The 19577-nt window shown below is 63.8% G+C and overlaps 1 protein-coding gene across 14 annotated transcripts; it reads left to right on the top strand.

The window, feature by feature from the left end:
* The first annotated feature begins 181 nt into the window (after window positions 1-181).
* LOC140645787 (solute carrier family 12 member 6-like) lies at window positions 182-19144 on the top strand. Of its 14 annotated transcripts, none has more exons than XR_012040043.1 (25): window positions 182-322; window positions 2765-3075; window positions 3152-3247; window positions 4076-4222; window positions 4732-4786; window positions 4876-5006; window positions 5512-5738; window positions 5814-5944; window positions 6134-6253; window positions 6724-6822; window positions 7073-7130; window positions 8123-8297; window positions 8381-8484; window positions 8567-8665; window positions 8748-8867; window positions 8953-9057; window positions 9135-9303; window positions 10372-10567; window positions 10971-11125; window positions 11513-11644; window positions 11749-11838; window positions 12038-12126; window positions 12483-12607; window positions 13531-14385; window positions 15482-15615. XR_012040043.1 is itself a non-coding variant. In XM_072849237.1 (24 exons), the coding sequence occupies exons 2-24, from the start codon at window positions 2836-2838 to the stop codon at window positions 13614-13616; spliced, it is 2886 nt and encodes a 961-aa protein (XP_072705338.1). In that variant the 5' UTR covers window positions 182-322; window positions 2765-2835; the 3' UTR covers window positions 13617-15023. The 14 variants fall into 14 exon arrangements, 11 of the variants coding, with proteins under 11 accessions (XP_072705338.1, XP_072705334.1, XP_072705337.1 ...); XR_012040044.1 differs by having other exon boundaries at window positions 13531-14029; window positions 15482-15605; XM_072849237.1 differs by lacking the exon at window positions 15482-15615 and having other exon boundaries at window positions 11812-11838; window positions 13531-15023.
* The last annotated feature ends 433 nt before the right edge of the window (window positions 19145-19577 follow it).

Raw genomic sequence — 19577 nt, 5'->3', positions numbered from 1 at the left:
TCCGCGTGGTGTGTGGGGGTGGGGGTGGGGGTGTGTGGAGGGACGGACGGACGCGGACCCCGCTTGGCCACGCCCCTTCGCCCTGCCCCGCCCGCGGGTGAGCGCCGCCCCCGCCTTCCAAGCCACGCCCCCCGCGTCCTGCTCAGCGCTCTCCCCCGCCCCTCTCTTAGGCCCCGCCCACGCCACCCCAGCGGTGGCCCCGCCCCTGCGGCACCCCGCCCCTGCGGCAGCGAGGGGGCGTGGCGGCGGCGGGACGTCACCCGGCGGCGGCAGCGGCGGTGGGCGCGCGCCCGCCCCTCCCTCCTGCCCCCCCACCCCTCAGGTACGGCGGCGTAACGGTCGTTCCCGCCCTTTCCGCGCGCGGCCCCGGGGCGGCGGGTTTTGAGCCCTAAAATGAGGGGGAAAGTGTGGGGGAGACCCCTTGAGGGGACGGGGACCCGGGGAGCCCAGGAACGGCGGGGTTTGGACGCAAAACGGGGGCTGGGCGATGCCCCCGGAGCGAGGGGATTGGTGTCTCTGGAGAGCGGTGTGGATCTGCAGTGCCCCCAAAAGGGGGAGTTTGGCCCCAAAAGTGGGTGGTCTGAGAGGGGGTCAAGCTTCTTGGGAGGGGCTGGGGGGAGCCCTGAAATCAGGGGATTTGGCCGCAGGACGGTGGTTCTTCCCCCTGCCTCCCCCGTCGGGTGACAGTGGGGTTTGGTGGTGCCAGCCCCCGCAGCGGGGTTGTATCCTCACGATGTGGATTGGGGAGAGTGACTCCCAAAACGTCCGGATTTAAGCCCGAAGCAGCAGCCTGGGACACCCCTGGCTGGGCGGGTTGCCCCAACGTCATCTGCTGCTGCCAAAGCGGCCGTTTTTCCCCTCAGAGCGGCCGTTTTTCCCTCAGAGTGCCCGTTTTCCCCCCAAAGCAGCCATGTTTCCCCCTGAAGCCGCCATGTTTTCCCCCAAAGCGGCCATTTTTCCCTCAGAGTGGCCGTTTTCCCCCCAAAGCAGCCATATTTCCCCCCAAAGTGGCCACTTTTCCCTCAGAATGGCAGTTTTTCCCCTCAGAGCAGCTGTTTTTCCCCCAAAGTGGCCATTTTTCCCCTCAGCGTGGCTGTTTTTCCCCCAAAGCAGATATCTTTCCCCTCAGAGTGGCCGTCTTTCCCCTCAGAGTGGCCGTCTTTCCCCTCAGAGTGGCCGTTTTCCACCTCAGAGTGGCCGTTTTTCCCTTAGAATGGCAGTATTTCCCCTCAGAGTGGCGGTTTTTCGTCTCAGAGCGGCCATTTTTCTCCCAAAGATGCAGTTTTTCCCCATTTTTTCCCCAAAGTGGCTGTTTTTTCCTCAGAGTGGCCATTTTTCCATCAGGATGGCAGTTTTTGTCCTAAGAGCAGCTGTTTTTCCCCCAAAGCGGCCATAAGAGCGGCTGTTTTTCCCCTCAGAGCTGCCATTTTTCTCCCAAAGGCGCCATTTTTCTCCCAAAGGCACCATTTTCCCTCCAGAGCAGCCATTTTTCCCCCAAAGGCAGCTGTTTTTTCCCCAAAGCGGCTGTTTTTTTCTGAGTGGCCGTTTTTCCCCTTAAGCGGTTGTTTTCCCCCAAAGCAGCCATTTTTCCTCTGAGTGCGGCCATTTTTCCTCTCAGAGCAGCCGTTTTTCCCCCAAAGCGGCCGTTTTTCCCCCAAAGCGGCCGTTTTTCCCCCAAAGCGGCCGTTTTTCCCCCAAAGTGGCCGTTTTTCCCCTCAGAGTGGCTGTTTTTCCCTCAAAGCGGCAGTTTTTCCCTCAGAATGGCAGTATTTCCCCCCAAAGTGGCCAAATCTGCACTGAATTGGTAGTTTCTGCAGCAAACTCTTGGTTTCTGCTACAAAGTGGCTGTTTATCTCCAAAAATGATGATTTTTTTTTCTCGAGGATTGCTTTTTTCCCCAGTGAGGTGGGTATTTTTCCTGTGATGTGGTTCCCTCCCCCAAAATGGCTTTCCCCCCCCCCTCAAAATTTCCTTTTTTTCCTCCCTCAAAGTGACCGATTCTGTACTAAAACGTCGGGTTTTGCCGCAGAGCGTTGATTTCTGCCGTGGAGCAGCTGTTCTTCCCTCCAAGTGCCATGTTTTCCCCCAAAATGACTCTTGTTTTGCCATAAATGGTCGTTTTCTTCTCCAAGCGGCTCTTTCTCCCCCAAAGTGCCTTTTTGCTCCCCAAAGCGGCAGCCCCTGCGCTGCCATGGCGCGCGGCAGTGGTCTCTGTCGCCAACTGGCCGTTCCTCCCTCAAAATGGAGGTTTCTTCCCAAAAATGGTGGTTTTTCCCCCAAACGGTCATTTTTTTCTCTCAGAAAATTGGGTTCTTTCTCCTGAAATGTGTTTTTTTTTCATAAAAATGTCTATTGTATCTATTTCGTTTCATGCCAAAGTGGCCGATTCTGTGCCAGGAGGGTGCGCTCTGCACCACAGCGTTGGTTTCCCCCAAAAATGGCCGTTCCCCCAAAAAAAGTCTATTTCTCCCCCAAAAATGCATATTTTGCCCTCAAAACCTCTGTTTCCCCCGAAACGTGTATTTTGCCCCCAGAACGGCTCCTTTCCTTTGAGAAATGGGTGATTCCCACCCAAAAAGCCTGCTCTTTTCTGCAAAAATGGCTGTTTTCTTCCCAAAACGCCCGTTTCCCCCCAGATCCCCTTTCTGCCCCCCGCTTGCCCCCAAACTGTCTGAATTTCCCCCAAAACGCCCTCCCTCCCCCCGGCCATCAGGCCGTCCGGGCGCCGTCTCCATCTCCTTCTCACTGTCCCCGCCCCCTGCAGGTCCTGGTGACCTCATCGCGTCGTTGCTGACCTCATCGCAGTGCTGACCTCGTTGCCTGTGTGACGTCGCCATGTCGGGGGCGGGGCGGGGGCCGAGGCCTTGGCGGGGAGGGGCGGAGCCTTCGGAGAGCAGCCCCGAGCCCCCCTCCCCCTCCAGCTCCCGGCCCCCGCCCTCTGACACCAGCCCCAGCCCCAGCGAGGAGACCACGCCCCCTCCCCACGGCCCCGCCCACGGGAGGGGCGGGGCCGCCACACACCCCGCCCCTCCGGAGGCCGGCCTGGCTTGCGACAGGAACCTGGCGCTCTTCGAGGTGGGGCCTCGGCCTCCTCGTTAGGGGCCCCCTCGTTAGCGCCTCTTCGTTAGCGCCTGTGCCCTCTCCCCCGCAGGAGGAGCTGGCCACCCGCCCCCGCGTCCCCGCCCTCCTGCGCCGCATCGCCCCGTACAGCGCCCTCAGCCCCGACAGCGACGACGGACACGCCCCGGTGAGGGACCCCGGCGTTGGGGAGAGGGGACCCGGGTGTCTGGGATGGGGGATGAGGAAGGGGTCAGGGGACCCAGGTGTCCGGGAGAGGGGACCCGGGTGTCTGGGGGGGACCCGGGTATCCGGGAGGGGACCCGGGTGTCCGGGTGAGGGGACCTGGGTGTCCTGGAGGGGACTCAGGCGTCCGGGGTGGGGGATGAGGAAGGGGCCAGGGGACCCAGGTGTCTGGGAAAGAGGACCCAGGTGTCTGGGGGGTACCTGGGTGTCTGGGAGAGGGGACCCGGCTGTCTGGGTGAGGGGACCTGGGTATCCGGGAGGGGACCCGGGTGTCTGGGTGAGGGGACCTGGGTGTCTGGGGGGGACCTGGGTATCCGGGAGGGGACCCGGGTGTCCGGGTGAGGGGACCTGGGTGTCCTGGAGGAGACTCAGGCGTCCGGGGTGGGGGATGAGGAAGGGGCCAGGGGACCCAGGTGTCTGGGAAAGAGGACTCGGGTGTCTGGGGGGGACCCGGGTGTCTGGGAGAGGGGACCCGGGTGTCTGGGTGAGGGGACCTGGGTATCCGGGAGGGGACCCGGGTGTCCGGGTGAGGGGACCTGGGTGTCCTGGAGGAGACTCAGGCGTCCGGGGTGGGGGATGAGGAAGGGGCCAGGGGACCCAGGTGTCTGGGAAAGAGGACCCAGGTGTCTGGGGGGGACCCGGGTGTCTGGGAAAGGGGTCCTGGGTGCCCGGGAGAGGGGACCCAGGCGTCCGGGGGGGACCCAGGCGCCCGGGGGTGCAGAGCCCCGCCCGGGCCCCTCCCGCGGTGACGGGGACGCCGTGTCGGGCGCAGCGGCGGCTGCTGGGGACGCTGCGGGGGGTGGCGGTGCCCTCCCTGCAGACACTGCTGGGGCTGGTGCTGGTGCTGCGCCTGCCCTGGGTGGTCGGCACCGGAGGGGTCCTGCAGGCCACCGCCATTGGCCTCCTGCTCGGCGCCTGCGTGAGTCGCCGGGGGCGCGGCCGGGGGCGCGTGGGGCGGGGGTTGCCCCCGGGGCGCTGCCGTTGGCTTCGTCCTGGGGGGCTGCGGGAGGGGGGTCGGGGGTCGCAGCCGGGGCCACTGCTGGGGTCACGGGTGATGTCCCAGGGTCACGCCTGGGGTCAGGGGTTGCATCTGAGATTGCGTGTAGGGTCAGGGGTCACATCTGGGGTCCCAGGTGATGTCGCAGGGTCATGCCTGCGGTCAGGGGTCACGTCTGCGATTGCATGTAAGGTCCGGGGTCACGGGTGATGTCGCAGGGTCACAGCTGTGGTCAGGGGTCGCGTCTGGGGTTCTGTGTAGGGTCAGGGGTCGCGAGTGATGTTCCAGGGTCACGCCTGGGGTGTGGGGTCACAGCCAGGGGTCCCAGGTCGGGCCTGGGGTCAAGCCAGGGTCATCCTTGTGGCTAGAGGGGAGGGGTCACGAGGTCAGGGACCACAGGGGGTCAGAGGTCGCGTCTCCGCCCCCCTCAGGCCGTGCTGACCGCCGTGTCCCTGAGCGCCATCGCCACCAACGGCCTCGACCCCGGTGAGCGGGGCGGGGGGGGCGGGGCTGGAGTATGGGGGTGGGCGGTGCCCTGCCCTGCCCCCTGCTGACATCACGGGTGGGCGTGGCAGGGGGCTGTCCCCTGGGGCTGCTGTCGGGGGCGCTGGGCCCCGAGGCGGGGGGGGCCGTGGGGCTCTGCGCCTTCCTCAGCGCCGCCTTCGCCGCCGCCGCCGCCGCCCTGGGGGCCGCCGAGATCCTGCTGGTGGGTCGGGGCCCTTTAAGGGGTGGGGCCGGGGGCGGGGCCGGGGCTGGGCCTTGGCAGGGGTGAGAGCCTGGGGGATGGGGAAGGGTGCAGGGGCGGGGCTGCAGGGGGAGTGGCTTCAGGGGAGGAGGCGGGGCTGCAGGGGAGGAGTGTGGCTAAGGGGGTGGGGCCTCTCAGGGAGGGGAGTGGCTAAATGGAGGGTGTGCCTAAGTGGGCAGGGCCTCACAGGGAGGGGTGTTGCTAAGTGGGAGGGGTGTGTCTAAGTGGGCGGGGCCTCACAGGGAGAGGGGGTGCTGGGGCTGGTGGGTGGGGCCTGAGGGGAGGGGAGGGGCATTGCGGGACCCTGGAGGAGTGGGCAGGGCCTCCCAGGGAAAGGGCGGGGCCTGGCAAGAGGGGGCAGGGCTTCCTCAGCCAGGGCACCTGGGGAGGGTGGGTATTGGGGGTGTGGCCATCTCGGAGGGGTGGGGCCTCCTGCCGGGGGCGTGGTCTCTCACTCTCTCTGCAGGTGTACGTGGCACCCCAGGCCGCCGTCCTGCCGGGGCGGGGCCGCGGGGCGCGGCTGAACAACGGGCGGGGCTACGGGGCGGGGCTGCTGGGGCTGCTGGGGCTGGGGGCCGCCGCCCCCCCCGCCGCCCGCGCCGCCCCCCTGGGCCCCGCCGGGCTGCTGCTGGCCCTGCTGGGGCTGCAGGCCGGGGCCCTGCGCGCCGCCCTGCCGGGGGGGCCCCCGCACGCGTGAGTCACCCCCCGCCTCCCCGCGGCGTGCCGACAGCCTGCCGGCCCGGCGCTGACGGCCTTCTCCCCTCCCAGGCTCTGCCTGCCCGCCCAGCCCGGCGGCCGCCTCCAGCCCTGCCCCACGGCCCGACCCCACGGCGCGGGGGACAACGGCACCCAGGGGGTGCGGCCGGCCTTCCCGGGGCCCAGCGCGCGCCTGCTGGCCCGTGAGTCGGCGGGGGGCAGCGGGCGGTGCGGGGGCCAGCCGTGGGGCACCCGGCGGGGGCGGCGGCAAGGGCTCGGGGCGACGCGGGGTGGCCGTGGGGCGCGGGGTGACGCGGGCGAGGGGATGCCTGAAGGAGGCGGGAGGCTGGGGGGTGGGGAGGGGAGGGACCCAGGCATGCCCCGCCCCACAGAGAACCTGTGGCCACGCCCCCCCGAGCCAGGGCTGGGGGAGGGGCCGGGTGGGGCCGAGGACGACGACAACGATTCCTCTTTTGGGGTCCTGCTGGGGCTGAGCCTGCCCACTGCCTCGGGTGAGTGTGGGGACCCTGGCCTTGGGGGGGGGCACCTGGGGCTCACCTCCCCAGGTGTTGGGGAGGTGACCCAGGGGTCCGGGGAGGGCACCCAGGTGTTGGGGAGGTGACCCAGGGGTCCGGGGAGGGCACCCAGGTGTTTGGGAGGGGACCCAGGGGTCCGGGGAGGGCACCCAGGTGCCTGGGAGGGGACCCAGGGGTCTGGGGAGGGCACCCAGATGTTCGGGAGGGACCCAGGGTCCAAGAAGGGGACCCCAACCTCCAGGAGGGGACCGAGCTATGTAGGAGGGGACGTGGGCAAGGGGGAGGACCCAGGTGTTCAGGAGGGACCCAGGGGGACCCAGGCACCCGGGGCGGGGGGTGCCCCCAAGCATGGGGTGGACCCAGGGGTGCTGTGGGTGCGATCCTGGAGAGAGAGAAAGGGGGGACACCCAGGCGTCCCGGGAGTGGACCCAGGCGTCTGGGGGCAGGGGTGCTGTGGGGCTGCAGCCGCTCCGGGGAGCTCCGCGACATCGCCCGCTCTGTGCCGGCCGGGAGCCTGGGGGCTGCCGTGGCCACCGCCCTGGGCTGCATCCGCCCCACGACTTACGCGGGGACCCTGAAATCGGGGCGGGGGGGGGGGGGGAATGATGGGGGCAGCCTGAAACTAGCATCCCTTTTAAGGAAGGAGAGCTGTTTTGGGGCAGTCCGGGGGGTTTTGGGGAGCAGCGACCCCCATGTGTGGGGTACGCCCTGGTTGGGGGGGTCACCCAGGGGGGACATTACCCCGTTTTGGGGTGGGGGTGCCGGTTTTTGGGGGGAGTTTCCTTGACAGTGCAGACCTGAGCGCGGCCCTGCTGCTGGGGGCCTCCGTCGAGGGGCAGCTGCTGCGTGACAAGTGAGTGTCCCCAGGGGTGTCCTTGATGTCCCAATGGTGTCCCTGGGGGGTCCTGGTGTCCCCAGGGGTGTCCTTGATGTCCCAATGGTGTCCCTGGGGGGTCCTGGTGTCCCCAGGGGTGTCCTTGATGTCCCAATGGTGTCCCTGGGGGGTCCTGGTGTCCCCAGGGGTGTCCTTGATGTCCCAATGGTGTCCCTGGGGGGTCCTGGTGTCCCCAGGGGTGTCCTTGATGTCCCAATGGTGTCCCTGGGGGTCCTGGTGTCCGCAGGGGTGTCCTTGATGTCCCAATGGTGTCCCTGGGGGTCCTGGTGTCCCCAGGGGTGTCCTTGATGTCCCAATGGTGTCCCTGGGGGGTCCTGGTGTCCCCAGGGGTGTCCTTGATGTCCCAATGGTGTCCCTGGGGGGTCCTGGTGTCCCCAGGGGTGTCCTTGGTGTCCCAATGGTGTCCTTGCCGGGGTCCTGGTGTCCCCAAGGATGTTCTTGATGTCCTGATGGTGTCCCTGGGGGGGTTCTGGTGTCCCCAGGGGGCTTCCTAGTATCCCTAGAGGGGTCCCACAGTGTCCCAATGGGGTCCCTAAGGGTTCCCAGTGTTCCAGTGTTGTCCTTGGGGGGCTCCCCAGTGTCCGTGGGGGCTTCCCCAGTGTCCCCAGTGTGTTCCTACTGGCCCTAGAGAGGTCCGCAAAGTCCCAGTGGGGTCCCCAAGCCGTCCGCAATGTTCCTACGGGGGTCTCCAACATCTCCAGGGATGTCCCCGTTGTCCCTGTGCTGTCTCCTGTGCCCCCGAGAGAGTCCCCAGTATCCAAATGCTGTTCCTAGGAGAGTCCCCAGTGTCCCCAGAGGATCCCCATGGGGGTCCCTGACATCCCAGTGACGTCCCCTGGTGTCCCTAGGGAGCTCCTCAAACTCCTTGCGGGGGCCCCGGTGTCCCGGGGGGGGTCCTCGCTGTCCCCTACATCTGTCCCTCGCCCCCGGTGACACCTCTGTCCCCCCAGGTTCGGCGGGTCTCTGCGGGGGACGCCGGTGGCGGGGGCGGCCTCGTGGCCGTCCCCCTGGGTGCCGCTGGCCGGGGCCCTGCTGTCGGCAGCGGGGGCCGGGCTGCAGGCGCTGCTGGGGGGCAGCCGGCTGCTGCGGGGGCTGGCCCGGACCCGCGCCCTGCCCCTGCCCCACGTAAGTGCCCCACGCCCTCCCCGCAGCGTCACCGCGCCCCGCACCTCGCCGTGGGGCCTCACCGCGCCCCTCTCTCCCTGCAGGCGCTGGGGCGGGGGCGGCTCTGGCCCCTGGTGGCGACGGCGGCGGTGGCCGAGCTGGGCGTCCTCCTCGGCTCCCTTGACCTGCTGGCGCCCGTCCTCTCCGTGTGCGGTGACACGCCCCGGCGCCGCGACGCCCGGTACCGCGCGACGAGCTGACGCGGTGACGCCGTCGTCGTCCCCTTACAGGTTTTGGCTGACGTCCTACCTGGGGGTCAACCTGGCCTGCGCCCTGCAGGGGCTGCTGCCCACCCCCGGCTGGAGCCCCCGCTGCCGTCTCTACCACTGGTGAGCCCCGCGGCCCCCCAGGGTGCCAGGGTCCCCCCCCGGGACGCCTGGGCCCCCCCCCCGACGCCCGGTGTCCCCACAGGGGGGTGTCGCTGGCGGGGGCGGGGCTGTGCCTGGGGCTGATGCTGGTGACCTGCTGGTACTGCGCCCTCCTGGCCCTGGGCATCGGTGCCACCGCCTACAAGTACCTGGAGTACCGCGGGTGAGGGGGGTCGGGGGGTCCCGCCCGGACGCCGGCGTCCCCTTGCCGGACGCCGGGGTCCCCTATCGCCTCCCCTCCCCCGCAGGGCGCAGAGCGAGTGGGGGGAGGGTCTGCGGGGCCTCTCCCTCAGCGCCGCCCGCTTCGCCCTGCTGCGCCTGGAGGACGGGCAGCCCCCCGCCCCCAGCTGGAGGTGAGCGCCCCACCCGCGGGGGGTCCCAGATGCCGGGGTCCCCGCCGTGGGTCCCGGACGCCCCCCTCTTTTTGCAGGCCGCAGCTGCTGGTGCTGCTGAAGCTGGACGAGGAGCTGCGGGTGAGGCAGCCCCAGCTGCTGGCCCTGGCCGCCCAGCTGCAGGCGGGGAAGGGGCTGACGGTCGTCGGCTCCGTCATCCCTGGGGACCTGCCCCAGGACCAGCCCCGCGCCCGCGCCGCCGAGCGGGTGAGCGCCCCACGGGGGTCGGGGGGCTGGGGGTCCCTGTGGGTCAGAGTCCTTATGGGTCAGGGTCCCTATGGGTCTGGATCCCTATAGATCTGGGTCTCTGTGGGTAAGGATTCTTATGCTGGTGGGTTCTATGGGTCAGGGTCCCTGTGGGGGTGGGTCCCTATGAGGCTATGTGCCTGTGGATCTGGGTCTCTGTGGGTCTGGGTCCCTATGCATCAGGGTCCCTGTAGATTTGGGTCCCTGTGGGTCAGGGTCCTTATGGAGCTGGGTCCCTATGGGGCTGGTGCGTCCCCAGGAGGGTTGGTGGGTCCCTACAAGTCGGTCTGCCTATGGATCAGGGTCCACACGGGTCAGGGTCCCTGTGGGTCACAGTCCCTATAGATCTGGGTCCCTATGGGTCAAGGTCCTATGGCAGTGGTTCGCTATGGGTCAGGGTGCTATGGCGCTGGGTCCCTATGGGGGTGGGTCCCTATAGATCTGCGTTCCTGTGGGGCTGGTGCATCCCCGAGGGGCGAATGGGTCTCTACGGGTTGGTTTCCCTATAGCTCTGGTTCCCTATGGATGAGGGCCCCTATGGGTCAGGGTCCCTAGGAGTCACAGTCCCTATGGAACTGGGTCTCTATAGATCTGGGTGCTCGTGGGGGTGGGTCCTTATGGGTCAAGGCGCCTACGGACCTAGGTCCTTACGGGTCAGGGTCCTTACGGGGGTGGGTCCCTATAGATCCGGGTCTCTATGGGGCTGATGTGTCCCCAGGGGAGTTGGTGAGTCCATGTGGGTTGGTCTCCCTATAGCTCTGGTTCCCTATGCGTCGGGGTTCCTGTGGGCGAGGGTCCCTATGGAGCTGGGTGCCTATGGGTCGGGGTCCCTGTGGAGCTGGGTCCCTATGAGTCAGCATCCCTATAGCTCTGGGTTGCAGGGGGGTCCCTGTGGGGCTGGTGCATCCCCGGGGGGGGTGGGGGTCCCTGTGCATTGGTCTCCCTATAGCTTTCTCCCTATAGTCTCCCTATGGGGGGGTCCCTCTGGGGGTGTCCCCCCCCGACCCCTCTCTCCCCCGCTCCCCACAGGCGCTGCGGGAGGGGCTGGCGGGGGCGGGGGCGCGGGGCTTCGTCCAGGTGCTGGTGGCGCCGGCGCGGGGGCCGGGGCTGGCGGCGCTGGTGCAGGGCTGCGGCCTGGGGGCCCTGCGCCCCAACGCCGTCCTGATGGGCTGGCCCCACGGCTGGCGCCGGCGGCACGACCCCACCGCTGCCCGGAGATTCGTCGGTACGGGGGCGCGGGAGGGGGTGTGGGGGCAGGAGGAGATGGGGGCAGGGGGAAAGGGGGGAACGTGGGATGTGGGGGGACGTGGGGGGCAGGAGGGGAAGGAGGGTGCGGGGGATCCTGGGGACACGGAGGGCAAGAGGGGACGTGGGATATGGGGGGCAGGAGGGGACGGGGGGCAGGAGGGGTTGTGGGGGGACACGGGGGAGGCGGGGAACGGGGGAGATGGAAGGACTTGGGGGACACGGGGGCAGGAGGGGACGGGGCCAGACATGGGGACACAGGAGGACAAGGTGGGATGTGGATGTGGGGACACAGGGGACCCGGGGGCCCTGGGGGCTGGGACTCTCCCCCAGCAATGGGGCCGCGGGGTCCGCACCCCCAACCCCTCCCTGCTGTCCCCCAGAGCTGCTGCGAGTGGCGGGGGCCGGGGGCCGGGCGCTGCTGGTGGCCAAGGGGCCGCTGGGGGCGGGGGCGCCGGGGGGCACCCTGGACGTCTGGTGGGTGGTGGGCGACGGGCGCCTGCTCACCCTCCTGCCCCTGCTGCTGCGACAGCACCCGGTACGTGGGGCTGGGGGGGCCGGGGGAGCCGGGGTGGGTGCTGGGGGGCTGTGGGGGGTGCTGCGGGCCGGGTGGGTGCTCTCGGGAGCGCCGGGTGCTGTGGGGCGCAGGTGGGTGCTGGGAGGGCTATGGGGTGCTGGGGGGCAGGGGTGGGTGCCGGGGGGGCTCGGGCGCTCTGGCGCAGGTGCTGTGGGGTGCCGCGGGGGTGGGTGCAGGCGGCGCGGGCGCCGTGGGAGCTGTGGGGTGGCGGGCGCTGTGGGGTGGTGGGTGCTCCGAGTGCTGTGGGGTGGCGGGCGCTCCGGGTGGCTGTGGGTGCCGTGGGTCGGGAGCGCCGTGGGTCGGGCGCCGCGGCTCGCCCCCGCTGAAGCCGTCCGTGGGGCGCCCCAGGCCTGGCGGGGGTGCCGCGTGCGGCTGTTCACGGTGGCGCTGTTGGAGGACAACAGCGTGCGGCTGCGGCGGCTGCTGGAGGCCGTCGCTCGCCGGAGGGGGCTGCCCGCCCAGACCCACGTCGTCGAGCTGGTGAGGCCGCGTGCCGGGGTCCCCTCTCCCGCGTGGGCGCCGGGTCCCCCCCCCCCGCGTGCCGGGGTCCCCCCCCCCCGGACACCCGGGTCCCCGTCCCGCAGCACGACAGTGACGTCTCGGCGTACACCTACGAGCGGACGCTGATGATGGAGCAGCGCTCCCAGATGTTGCGGCAGATGCGGCAGGCGCAGGTGACGTCACGCGGCGTCGCGTGGCATCGCGTCGTGGCGCGCCCGGGGAGGGGGCGGGGACGCGGGAGCCGCCGCCCGGGCCCCCGGCCCCGCTGGGGAGGCGGGACGCCGTGGCGCGGTGACGCGCGACGATGCGCTGCAGCGGGGGGGATGCCGAGGAGGTGTGACATCAGATGTGACTCTGCTGATGATGTCACAGCGAGGCCCTGCCCCGTCGCAGGCCCCCAGCGCGGGGGAGGAGGAGGAGGAAGAGGAGGAGGGAGGCGCCCCCCGCCGGGGCCCCAGCCCGTGAGTGCCACGGGGGTGGACTGGGATGTACTGGGAGGGCACTGGGGGGCGCTGGGCGTCGCTGGAAGGGTGCTCTGGGCCGTCCTGGGGGGCTGCGGGTCACGCTGGGAGTCGTGGGGAGGGCACCGGGCTGTACTGGCGGGGGGGCCGTGGGCCACGCTGGGAGCCACGGGGAGGGTCTGGGCCATGCGGGACTCACGGGGAGGCACTGGTCCATACTGGGAGGCCCCTGGTATGTCCTGGGAGGCCCCCGTTACACGCTGGGAGGGAGGGGTTTGGGGCTGCGGGCTGTACGGGGGCTGGGGGCGCTGGCGGGCACCGGGGCACGCCGGTGGTGACTGGTGCTCGCCGGGGAGGGGGAACGTGCGGCGCATGCACGCGGCGGAGCGGCTGAACGAGGCGGTGGGGCGGTGCTCGGGGGGCCCGGCTGGTGCTGCTGGACCTGCCCCCCGCCCCCCCGGCCCCCGGCCCCTCGACAACTGTATCCTACGGGGGAAAAACGGGGGGAAAGGGGAGAAAAAGGGGGGAGCGTGGGGGACAAGGGGGCGAGATGGGGAAAGTGGGGAGAAATGCGGGGAAGATCGGGAAACGGGGGCAAAATGGGGCAGAAGAATAAAAAATGTGGAGAAACGGGGAAAACCATGGGAAAAAATGGAGGAGAAATGGGGATGTGGGGAAAATGGGGGAAAGAGGCAGGAGAAACGGGGGAAAGCAAAAATGGGCAAAAGCAGGGAAATGGGGAGAAACAGCAAACGGGGGAACAGGGGGACGCGGTGAAAACGGGGCAAAAAAACCAGGGGAAGACCGGGAAAAATGGGAAAACTGGAAACAGGGAGAGAAGAGGGAGTGGGGGAGGCGGCACAAATGGGGGAAGCTGGGGAAAATTGGGAGGAAAATGGTGAAACGGGGCAAAGAGGCGGGGGGAAGAATGGGGAAGCTGGGTAAAGCGGGGCGCAAAACGGGGGGAAAAGGGTAAAAAACAAGGCAAGATGGGCAAAACGGAGGCCGAAAGGGCAAAGCGCAGTCTGTGGCTCTGCGAAAACGGGGCAAACCCACCAAACCGGGTAAACCGGGACAAAAGCAGGACGGGAATGGGGGAAACGGGACAAAAGCGGGCAGAATGGGGCAAAAAAAACCCCACAGAAAATGGGCCGAAAATGGGGAAAACGGGGGAAGGGGGCGAAATGGGGAAAAGCGGCGAAACCGGGGAAAAATGGGTCAGCGGGGGGAACTGGAGGGCACTTAGGGGTCACTTGGGGGAAATGGGGGGCAGTTATGGGGCACTTGGGGGGCAGGTGTGGGGATTGGGGGCCAGTTAGGGGGTGGCTGGGAGACGGGGGGCGGTTGGGGGGCAGCGGGGGCACTTGGGGGTCAGCCATGCGTCAGGGCCTTGACGTGGGTCAGACCTGGAGTTCCTGGAGGTGCTGACGGAGGGGCTGGGACCGGTGCTGCTGGTGCGGGGGGGTGACGGGGACCCCCCCGGCCCCTGAGCGCACCAGTACGGCCCAGCACCATCCCAGTACGGGCCCAGCGCTCCCAGGACGATGCCAGCCTGAGCCGCAGCTCTTCAAGCACGATCCCCGTATGGGCCCAGTGGCTCCCAGTACGGGCCCCAACGCTCCCAGTACGGTGCCAGTCTGGGTCGCAGCTCTCCGAGTATGATCCCAGTGTGGGACCAAACGCTCCCAGTATAGCACCAGTGCTCCCAGTATGATGCCAGCCTGAGCCACAGCTCTCTGAGCACGATCCTAGTACGGACTGCCACACTCCCAGTTATGGGCCCAGTGCTCCCAAGTGCGATGCCAGCCTGAGCCGCAGCTGAGTCAGATCCCAGTACGGACCCCAGCACTCCCAGTATAGCACCAGTGCTCCCAGTATGATGCCAGCCTGAGCTACAGTTGAAGTAAGATCCCAGTATGAGCCCCAGTGTTCCCAGTAGGAGCCCTGATGTTCCCAGTACAGGCCCCAGCGCTCCCAGTACGATGCAAGTCTGGGTCGCGGCTCTCCGAGTATGATCCCAGTGTGGAACCAAACACTCCCAGTGTAGCACCAGTGCTCCCAGTATGATGCCAGCCTGAGCCACAGCTCTTTGAGCACGATCTTAGTAGGAGCTGCCACACTCCCAGTATGGGCCCAGTGCTTCCAGTATAGCACCAGTGCTCCCAAGTGTGATGCCAGCCTGAGCCGCAGCTGTCTGAGTCAGATCCCAGTATGGACCGCAGAGCTCCCAGTATGATGCCAGCCTGAGCTACAGTTAAAGTAAGATCCCAGTAGAAGCCCCGATGTTCCCCGTACAGCCTCAGTGCTCCCTGTACAATGCCAGCCTGGGCTGCAGCTGCCTGAGTACAATCCCAGTATGGGCCCAGTGCTCCCACTATCGGCCCCAAGGCTCCCGGTGCACACCGAGTGCGCTCCCAGCGCAGCTCCAGTGCACTCACGGCGCTCCCAGTACGGGTCCCAGTACGGCCCTGGTGCTCCCAGCGCACACCACCAATAAACGCTTTCCACTCCATCCCGCCCTGGCACCTCCTTGGGCCGAGTCCCAAACGCCCCGGGATTCCCCCCAAAACACCGTCCCCCGGCACCAGCCCCGGTGTGTGGCACAGGGCGGGACGGCGCAGGGCCCTGAGTTGGGCTGGTCCTCACGGCCGCCCCGTGCGGCGCGTGCGCGGGATGGGTGGCCGCAGCAGGTCTGCCGAAGGTCTCCGGGTATCTGCCTGCCTCCCCGCCTGTCCCTGCCTCCGTCCCCCTCTGTATTTTTTTTTTTACTTTCTTCCTGTACGGAATTTTGCCCCCGTTCCGGCTCCTTCCTTCCTCCCTCTGTCCTGCTGCCCAGGGGCACTGCGCTTCAAGCACGCTCGCTGCCGGGGTGTCTCCTGTCCCTGGGTGAATAAACGTTTCTCTGTCCCTCCGTGTCCCTGGACGTGTCTGCAGCCCCTGGGGGCAGGGTGCTGGGGAGGAGCTGTGGGGCCGGGGCCGTGGCCCCTGGTAGCCCAGGGGCGACCCGCGCGGCGAGGACGGGGCTGGGCCGATGGTTTAGAGAGGAGGTTCCTTCTCCCGCTCCGGACGGAGGTCCTGCGTCGAAGCGTTGTGGGAGAGGAGCGGGGGGTGAAATGCCGCTGGCAGGAGAAATGGCAAGCGGGGGCAACATCCCCTCCCCTTAGAAATTTCCTTTTCTAAAATGGAAATTACCCATTCCCCCAAATGCTGCCAGCAGGAAGGGGCCAGGGGGGAAAATGCTGCTTTTGGGTTTGGTTTTTTTTGTTTGGGTTTTTTTTTTTTTTTTTTATTAGGCGATTATTACTTTACAAGGCAAAAAATTAGAACAGGAAAATCAATGTACACGCCTTTGCAGGAAGGTGCAAGCCAGCAGGTCTGTCTGGAGGAGAAGAACGTGGGCCAACAGCAACATTTGGACTGGACAAAAAGGCTCTCCTGTTCAGAAGGAGAACGCCCCGGCTGGAGACAGAACCGAAAATACCCGTCCTGTATTACAGCAGAAAAACGTTATAGAAGAGGTGTAAGCCGTGTGGTTTATCTGAGCCACTGACATTAGCGGGTTGCAACGAGATCAATATTTTAAATTGCCGAGAGAAAGGATATCTGACATCTTGCCACCGTTAGCGTTAACCTTGAGGAAAGAGAGGATGGAGTCGTGCACCAGTTACTAGCTTGGCTATTGCTGAAAATCACACACCCTTAGACTGAAAGTTGTTTTGAAACGAGGAATCTCTCTTGTTTTTAGAACTCTTAGCCCAGCAGGCCTCTGTTAACATTGTAATAACGTTATAATGCAATAATAACGTTAGTAATTCCCTCCTCAGTCTGATGTCTTTTGAGCGATGTAGAATTCCTAGCACGCTTCTTTTCCTTTTATGTTTATATGCCTTTTCTTTTTGGATTAACCAGATTTCCCGGACGCCTTGGCTATACTGATGAGCCCGTATTGCTTCAGTGACTTGTGAACCACACGGGAATACAACCCAGCACAGTCAGAGTGGTTTGCCGAGTCAGCTAAAGGAAAGAAAAAGAAGAAGAAAAAAAATCTAAAATGTCAAGTAGGACGCGTCACGAGAAACTCGGTCATCCAAAGAGGGGGAGATAACATCGAGGCAAAGCGGAGGACTAGCCTAGGTAGAATTAGAAGTCTCTGTCATTCCAGTTACGTGCGTATCATTAACAGGCAGCAAACTTGAATCTGAATGTTCCGATTTCTACTAATTCCTCTTTCTGGTCGCAGCGATGGCAAGAGATATTACTGCTGAGACTGTGCACAATCAGTCCCTTGTCGCTGGAGAAACTGAATTAGCAGCTCTGCGATTAGCTGCGGTGTACGGATCAAAAAAAGCCCCAGACAAACCTTGGCGGTCTCATGGAGCAGGATTTTTTCATGGAGTTTTTCATGGAGCAGGCAATGGAAAATCGTCTTTTTCTACCGGCAGCTGCAGGTTTTGCGTTTCTCTCTTACTCCAGATAAAACGTGCAACACTAATAGTAACAGGTTTTTCCCTTGTCATCAGACTTCCATGACTGAAAGCAAACCAGGCTTTTAGTCTTCAGGGATATCACTATTTCTGAAGACCAGACTGAGAGAAAAAGGGGTGGAAATAGCCCTTGCAACAAAAGTATTAAGGAGTTCAATTTATTAAGCTAACCAAAATACTGCTAAAGGAAACTTGAGCACAGTCTATCCCCACAAGGAGAAGTTATGTGATTATAAAGGGCTTCTTACTCTGAGAGATAATGAAATGCCAATTTCTGATAGCTGGAAGTTGTCTAGGAAAAAAATCCCATCTCATGCTAGAAATCAGCTGCAAACTCTTACAAGCGAGTAAGTATTTGGAGAAATTACTACAGTTGTGGTTCACCCATCACTGGAAAGATGCAACAAAACCCCATGCCCAGGCTGTAGCCAATTTCTTTCGTATTTGGCAAACGACTTCATGTAATGACCGGAGCAGAAGGAATCACGTGCTGTTGCCGCCTCTGTCGCCAACCTGCTGAGTGACCTTCTGCCTTCACTCCTCTGCCTGAGTTTCCCCATTGTAAATTGACAGGAGAGGTACTTGCCGCCCTTTGTAAGAGCGTTATGTTCTGTCGATGTACGGCACTACGCGCAAGACCGTTGTTACTGTCGTATCTAGGGTCATCGACTTGTGGGCTTGCTTTCAAGTGCTGTTTTTGACAGTTTAACAGAGAAGTTCTGCTGCTGCGTTTCCCCCTGGGCTTCTCGGGGACGCCTCATTACCATGGATCTCAAACTCTCCCCACTGCTGAGTTTCACTACGTACATTGCCCCCATGACCCACTTTCCTTTTAGATAAACGCTGCCCACAAAGCATTATCATTTTAATGAGACGAGAGAAGACTTCCGGCAAGAAGAGTGACACCCACATGGAAGATGCCGGTGGGCAACAAGACCTGTGGGCCATGACGGTGATGTGAGGAGGCTCTATGGCAACCCCAGAAAAAGAGTAGAACATCACGGCCCGTGACAAGAAGTTACTCTCAAAACCGAGAGGATGTCTGCGCAAGAAGCTTGGCTTCAAGACCTAAGAACTTGAGGATGCAGGGAAGAAGTCCCAGTCCGCTACAATAGATGCCTAGAGCAGACCTGCTCATGCAGCCAGGAACGCCGCTGGGGAAGAGGACCATCCAGAAACTTCCGAGAGATGAGATGAAAGCTCCCAGTTGATGCTATGCCAATGAGTACAGGCATTGGAGACCACAGGTATTGCACTAAAGGCACAGGCCGTGCTCCTCGAGTGCAAAAGAGGGTATTGTGACCTGAGGAAGGTCCAAGACACACGAGACAGACCACACAACAACAGGCACAGGCTGGAACTGCCCTGCCCGGAGCATGCTAGCATCATGCTGAAGAGTAACCTGCTCCCTTTACCTGCCCAAAGGGGACCCTTCCTGGACAGCCCTCTCCCCTACGCTATCTTTACCACCCCTTCATGCAACTGCCAACCTTGTCCCCTCCCGAGCACCGGTGCCTCAACTTAGCTTTCAGAGGGCCAGGAGTCTGAATCCATCCTTGACAAAAAAATCCCATATTGGCTAGCAGATATTTTCCTGCAGTTGCCAGGCATCATCCACAGCACCTAGAAAACCAGAGGTACAAAGTGACCGCTGGGCCTGGAAGCGGTCACCCACTCACAGATCTACCCCTCAAAAATAACCGCCGCTATGGTTTGGTGTTCATCGCTCACCTTGCCTGACAAGCTGAGGTGCTGACATCCTGCTCTGCATGTTGTTTTGTGGGTCGCTTTACGCCTTCCAAACAGAGCATTAACGAGTCACATAGGCACTAACAGTGGCGCGTTCCTTCCGTCATCGTGTGCCGACCTACCTTCTCCTTGCGCTCCGCTCGCCTCCTCCCTTTGGTGTTCGGCTCCCTACTGTTTTAATCTTGCTGCAGATGCACAAAGTCAACCGGACGCTGGCAAATACCGTAACAAACAGCGAGCCTACCCCATTCTGGCCCCTTTGCTCCGCTAACCTTGTCGATCCGTGCTTTGTGCTCCGCTCTGGCATGCGGAGTCAGCAACATCGGCGAGTTCAAGAAAAGACAAACAGTAACGCCCAGAAGTGGTATACACCCTTCCCTCTTCTTTCCCTCAGCTTAACAGTCACATCCCAGACACATCCTTTCCCCCAGCAGTCTCACACAGCTCTGCTCACCTCCTGTGCTCTACCTCGGGGTCACTGGCCGCATCAGGAGCCCGCTTGTATAGTCGGTCCATCTGCATTGACTGGGGAACTGTAATCTTCAATGCCTGGGCCGCCTAAGAAAAATGCAGAGGGGCGCACAAATGTTATATACCGCTTTCCAAAAGAGAGCCGACCATGCAAAAGAGACTAGCAAATCCCTCTGACTGACTGACGCACTCAGGCAACAGAGACCCCAAAAGCAGAAGACCCAAATGATCGAACCCACATAGCCCCCCAGCCCACAATGCCGTCTGCTCGCCTTTGCTGTTGCGCCTCACTCGACTGTCCGGCTTAGCCTAGATCTATTACTTCAACTGCAAGAAGTCAAACCACCCACTGACACACAAAAATTACAGTTACTGCCAGAGGACTCAAATATAGGCAGAGACTGATAGGCCAAAAGAGGTACGGAGAGCAAATGACCGTGGCTGGTGTAACCACAGACTCTTCCTTCATGGACAAATAACTCCCAAATGACTCCAGGAACTGCAGCACGGAGAACCCCTCGGGAGGCAGCACGCTCGCACGAGAGCGCTGACGTATATGGCGCAGGAGACCGGGCTGCCCGTAGCTGCTTGCACGCAGAACGCTACTATGAGATAACACTGTGCTATAAAGTCTTAAGACAAAACTGCGTAGGAGTTACAGGAGACCTGAGTGCAGACAGATACCGACTATGACAGGACAGTGCCCACAGTCTGATGGAGACCCCTCAGACCCAAATGCTGGATGAG

Source organism: Ciconia boyciana, unplaced genomic scaffold (assembly GCF_034638445.1).
Source record: "Ciconia boyciana unplaced genomic scaffold, ASM3463844v1 HiC_scaffold_38, whole genome shotgun sequence".
Taxonomy (NCBI): Eukaryota; Metazoa; Chordata; class Aves; order Ciconiiformes; family Ciconiidae; genus Ciconia; species Ciconia boyciana.
The sequence above is the reverse complement of the archived record's forward strand: the minus strand, read 5'-3'. Positions and strand labels throughout refer to the sequence as shown.